The 6,404-nt window shown below is 35.1% G+C and overlaps 1 protein-coding gene across 1 annotated transcript; it reads right to left on the minus strand.

The window, feature by feature from the left end:
* Positions 1–339: 339 nt before the first annotated feature.
* LOC107194421 lies at positions 340–5,921 on the minus strand. Its single transcript, XM_015584046.1, has 9 exons — positions 5,898–5,921; positions 3,949–3,996; positions 3,733–3,859; positions 3,029–3,122; positions 2,836–2,951; positions 1,616–1,852; positions 1,298–1,503; positions 1,159–1,227; positions 340–939 (listed from the first exon to the last, which is right to left on the minus strand). The coding sequence occupies exons 2-9, from the start codon at positions 3,974–3,976 to the stop codon at positions 791–793; spliced, it is 1,026 nt and encodes a 341-aa protein (XP_015439532.1). The 5' UTR covers positions 3,977–3,996; positions 5,898–5,921; the 3' UTR covers positions 340–790.
* Between the last annotated feature and the right edge of the window lie 483 nt (positions 5,922–6,404).

Here is a 6,404-nt window from a genome sequence, read left to right on the forward strand (position 1 = left end):
GTAAGTTTATTTTAAAAAAACACACATTGTTATTAAAATCTACACACATAACGGTTAAGAAAAAAATTCAAATATTCTATTATGTTTACTCCATGAAATCAAATAACTTTTATATGGAACGTTTTTGCGCATTTTCAATGGTTACAGAAATAATAGCGCGTATACAGTTAAACCAGACATACTGTACATATTATTCGATACTTTTTTACTTACATATACAATACACAAATAAAAAACTATATAACCATATACTTATTACATATACATTGTACTATTTTAATACAAAGTTAGGCATTATCACAAGTTAGGCAAACGCAATTTTTTTAACTGGTACTCGTCTCATTTTTAACATTCATATCAATTTTTAACATTTTGCTGCTTTTCGATTTATATGATTTACCATCTTAAAGATATTTGATATTCTTATGCCTGACTCTTTGCTCCACTTTATACTATTTATCGCACATATTTACAGTTGTTTATATTTAATATGAATTACGCATAATACGAAATGTAATACATTATAACTGAATATATCTAAAAACATTGAAACATTTTATTGAAACCACACATATTATACAATTGTACCGCACTTTCAGTGATATTAATGTGTTTCTATCATAAAATACATTAAACAAGCCCGCACTATAAATTATTAAATCCTGTATCGCTTTTATCAACTGCAAATTGTAATTACATAATCATAAAACATAATAATTTTACTATATACAGTATACTTTACGTAAACGCTAGTTACGTAACTCTCGTTCGTCTCTTCACAGAAACGAACTCACTTTATTGTTGGATAGGCGCAAAATTGTGCGTTCTTTTTACCGAATCCAATCCATGCGACTACAGGGTAGTTTTCAAGTACCCAATAAAGGAACATTAAGGTATAATTAAAACCGACCCTCACCACTGCGCCAATATAAGGAATATCTAAACAAAAAATGTCAACTTAATTAGAACATTCACATACTATATCGACGTAAAATAAAAAATGAAGTCTTAATTGTTAATATCAATTGTTTAAGTAACAAAATTTATAAATTTGTTCCTGAAAAGGAGACCCTGCATGAATCAGCGGTCCCTATTCTGTGGTTTCTAAGCAGATCTAGTATTATTATTTATTTTTTCTTAAATAAGGGGGTCACTTACTACAAAAATATAATAACCACTCGCGTTGTTTCATATTGCAATAGGAGTACCATCCAAGAGGCTTCTGGTCTAGAAACAAAAAGTTTTATTGTAAAAACAAGGAAGAAAAAGAATATCAATTTCTCTAAGTGAGACTAACATTTCGATCCTGCTAGATCATAGGTCAACGCAAAGAAGGCATCTGTGTCCAGACTCATGTCGTTATACCAAAGACCATCGATTGCATTTCTTCCGAGTTTTATGAATCCTGGTGACGGTTTATCCATGTATTTCACGAGTATTTCGTCTCCGATTCGTCTGCACAATTCTGTCGTTTCCGCCGCTGTTCTGCGAGCGATGTTCATCCTAGAAAATTGAATTCGTCAACGGGAAACGATCGAATAAAAACAATTAATAATCTCAATCGGTTCGTAATTGTATCAAAGACAAATTTCTTTTCCTTTTTCCATATAATTACCGATCCGATATACCCAGAAGGTGAGCCGTGACGCGCCAGAAATGATTGAAACCCTCTCGTTCTTCGAGTGTAGTGAGCGCCAGTCCCGTTTTCTCAGGGCACACAAGCACGAACCCCATAAAGCCGAACTGTGTGATGGACATGTCCTTTTGGTATATCGCGTTCAGACTCTGTTTAACGCGTCTCTTACTTGCTGACGCGTGTTTCCATCGAATCACGTTTAGTGCCTTGAACCATCTTGAATACACACGATAGATGACTATTCATCTAACCCGTGTGAGAAATTGTGTAAGGAAGCTCAATGTGACGTACAGTAGACTCGCGTTAAAGTACTGCTCTTTAACCCTCCGAGTACTCATTCCTAACTCACATCGATAGATTACTAATACAAAGTGGTTCAATACGGTGGCTCGATCTCGAAAGCCTTACCGACATTGTAGAAGATTTGTCGACTAGAAGGAAGGACTGCGAGTAAAAAAGGAAGTAGAGTGATACGAAAACGTAAGTCAATACTTCTGCGGCGTCTTAGCCTGACCGTTTTCATACAATGTCACATACCGATCAGTTCCCGAATTAAACGAACAGCACCATCACTGTCTGCGTATCGCTCTCGCGACCGCGTGACTCCGGCACCGTACACGGAGGGTTAAAATAGCGTTAGGAACGCCCCAGCTTACACGAATCATTCACGCACGTGCGCGAACTGTCGCCTTATGTCGCCAATAATACTGTTCAACAACTATTTCAACTTCTAACATTCAATGACCATTTATTGTGGATTTTTGTCCCCTGAATACATTTTTCAAGAAATTTGATTTTGAAGAAACATGCAAATTTTCAACTTCGAACATTTCCTGTATTGAACAGTAAATTCGGTTGATTGTTGCGTCAAGATATTCTGTAAAGTCTCCCAAATAAAATGGTATATATTGTGATTCCATTATAAACATTTAAACATGTGGTTCCATTAAATGATATTCCATTAAGCATTTGTTCATTAAATGATGTTTAAACAACGGTTAAAAGGAAAAGGACAACCGAAATGCACCAATTTTTTCCGATATTTTTCAATTTATTTCAAAAAGTAAGGGTCCGGAAAAAAGTTAATATTTGTTGAACGGTGTAATTGATCCTTCGATCTATTTCGTGCAAAAGGCTGCCTGTAGTGCCCCAAGAGCAGCACTTTAACGGGAGTCTGCTGTATGTGCACAGAAACTTACTTCGATTTTGGGTGCAACATGTCGGATTTGAACAGCTCGTATATGAGCAACACGGTTTCGGCGTATCGTTTGAAGGACAAACAGACCGTTTCACTTTTCTTCGTGTATTCAAGCACCTACAATGTTAAAAATATTTGACATTTCACTGCATACGTTTACAATACGAATGCAAGTTTTTGTTCTGCAAAATTACTTCGATTATATCGGGAACGCATAATATTGCTAGTAAACCGGTCATGTTCGCGACTGCAACTCCCAGCATATTCTTCATGTAATATTTTTGACCTCTGAAATTGAAAAAATAGAAAACATACTTACGTAACTCTGCAACATTCGTGAAAACAGAATTTAAATATTAAGTTAAGCATACTTTCTGACGGTTGAAAAGAACGCTTAAGATAAGCATTTTGTTAATTTTTTGATGATTATTCAAAATCAACGATTATTGTATATTGCCACTTGGCCACGATAAATTTTAATAATATCAGTGCAAAATAGATGATATATTCAGGTTTGTCATTAATAAATTCATATTAATCTCTGCATTATCTTTGTTTTTTCTACTCCCGAAAATTAGTGTAGCTTTTCACAAGTGTCGTTTGTATTAGGACTAGACTGCGGATTTTTATGCAAAATAAGAGTTTCTAAAGTAATTTATAAAGGCACGAGCAATCGTAGAAATTTATTTTTCCTCTTAAGTATTCTATTGGGTTCAGAATAAAATAGAAAACTCGTCGGATCCGATGAAAGTTTTGTTCTTTATTGTATTTCACAGAACCCTATAGACTATAAATGCATAAAATCCGCAATATAATTATGACATTCTCGATTCCATATCATGCGACCAGATTTCTATGTAAATCTTAATCGATTTGTCGATAGTTCGATTCTACTCACATTTTAAATAATCTTTTATCCATCCAATGAGGTAAATCGTCTGGAGTGACTGGAACATACTCCGGATCTATGGTAGATCTATCCTCCATGATCAATTTCATGTGTTCGGCCACCGTAGATGTTTGAACTGGCAGAAATCAATGCATTGATGTAGAATAAACAAACTTTGTCGTTCATTTCAAGCACTTAGTAGAATAAAAACACAAAGTTGCTTACCATCGTCGATGTGGCGTTTGTCATCCATTGTTTATCACAAAATGAAAACTGTCGGAACGGCATACAAAAGATAAGTAACTGCGAACTATAATTACATTTAAAATAAATTTTACGATGACTGCATAAGCACAGTTACCCTCTTGTACTCTATTATCTGCAAAATTTATCGTGTACGATAAAGCAACAAGGGCGTGCAAGAACTTCGGTACAATTTATCTATGTCAATTTTCCAATTTTAAAATCATGACGATGTTATAATAATAAATCTATGTCAATGTTCCGATTGTGTGCATAACATGTTATTGTTACTATTAGACCATGGAAGTTTATGCAAATTCGCAATTTTAGCTACGAATATCTAAAAATTAAAATAAGACAGAATTTTTCATTTTACAGTAGGAGCTTTACTACGTTAGTAATAACACACAAATTACCTTTTAAACTTTATTAAAATCTTTACTGTATTTTCCAAGTTAAAAAATATAGTCCAGGAGCCAGTGAAATTTTTTCTTACGTCATTTGATTACAGCCGAAAATTTGTGAGGCTTTAGTTAACTTAGTCAGAAATGAGAAAATCGTAGTCTGGCAACTTGGACACGCTGTGTTTGGCGAGATTACAGTGTCAAAATTGCAAAAAAATTACAATACCCTTTTTTCATTTGATTACGGCTGAAACTTATTTTGGTAATAGTTTAAGTACTAAAAAGTGATAAAACATTTGTCTGGCTGCCCACCCACGCTGCTAAAGTTATCTGGCAAAGGGTTAAATTTGTTAAAAAATCACAATACCCTTCCCTCATTTGATTACGGCTGAAACTTATTTTGATAATAGTAAATAACATAAAAAATATAGAAATTCTTGACTAGCCAAGCATAGACGTAGTAACTTTAGCAGCGTGGATGGGCAGCCAGACAAATGTTTTATAACTTTTTAGTACTTAAACTATTACCAAAATAAGTTTCAGCCGTAATCGAATGACGTAAAGGTATTGTAATTTTTTGACAACTTTGACACTATAATATCGCCAAACGCAGCGTGTCCAAGATGTCAAACTACGATTTTCTCATTTCTGACTAAGTTAACTAAAGCCTCAGAAATTGTCAGCTGTAATCAAATGACCTATGGAAAAAGGTCACTGGTTCGCAGACTAATACTATAAATGCATAAACATCCGCAGTCCAATTATAGGTAATCTATAAATTGAACGGAGTAAAATTAACACTAGAACTACCAAGCAAGTTAAAATGACTTGTCAATACAGTCTTACAACGACAATTAAAATGTTATGACAATACATTTTCTCAGATCTTTTGCACCTTTTACTGCGATATGAAAGTGAAGAAATTGGTCAATTTTTAAATTTTCAAAAGTTTTTCACGTTTATCCGCCGATCGAAGCAAATATGCGTGTATCATCGGTAGTTCTAGTGTTAACCGTTTGCGTACCAGAGGATTTTGAAAAAACACGATCGAAAAGCGCCAAGGAGCGCGATCGCGCTCCTTCGATTACGTGTCGAAGAAAGCCGAAGAGCTTTTTTATATATACTATAATATTATATATACTATTAATTTATAATAGGTAACAACAAAAAACAAAATGTACTACTTGGATTACTGCGTACTGATACTGCATACCGATCCGCCTGAAAGGCTGAGCGCGTTTCGACAAATTGTGAGCGCGCCGTCAGTTGTCTGTATCGGCCAAATGCGCTGGCGTTTTTCAACACAAAATCTGAAGAGCGCGAAAGTGTCTCGTGGTACGCATACGGTTAAATACGATTCTCTTTCAAGGTTCCCTGTCGGATAAACAAAGTAAAATGACAACGCACGAAGCAATATACGGAACAAAATACACAGCGTTATGGTCTAATAGTCACAACAACCGACGGTACTAGACTTCACACATTTTATTTAAATATTCTATGAACCCTCTACACACAGATAATCACCGTCTGGTATTCTTTTGTTTTTGCTACTTACGCGTAACAAGGAGAAACACGGTGAATTAACGAATGACGCTAGAGAATTCCTATTATAGAACGTAATTGACGCACAAGGCTTCGACGTGGCACACCTACGAGTCCGCGCGTCAGTAAGAGAGGAGTACAGGGATGGGAAGTGTTCGCCACTGTACACACAGCGTGACTGACTTCTGTGCTGTTTCAAGTATCATTAAATCTCATCGTGAGCAGAATCATTTTCCCGTACCTAATTGTACATTCACGTAACCACAGTGGGAAACTAGTCTCGTCAGTGGGGTAAGAGATAACGGTATAATTTCACGAGATAACAGTATACCTCCCAGTATATCAAAATCGATACTAATCGATGTAGAGTTTTTCGAAATTTTAGCGTAAGTACATGTGATGACAGATAATATTTTGTTTTTTATTCCTGAATTATTCGATACATTATCACTAAGAATTTGCTATTTCCAGCTACCCTTGCCATCAGTT

This window comes from Dufourea novaeangliae, unplaced genomic scaffold, assembly GCF_001272555.1.
Source record: "Dufourea novaeangliae isolate 0120121106 unplaced genomic scaffold, ASM127255v1 scaffold12, whole genome shotgun sequence".
NCBI classification, from domain to species: domain Eukaryota; kingdom Metazoa; phylum Arthropoda; class Insecta; order Hymenoptera; family Halictidae; genus Dufourea; species Dufourea novaeangliae.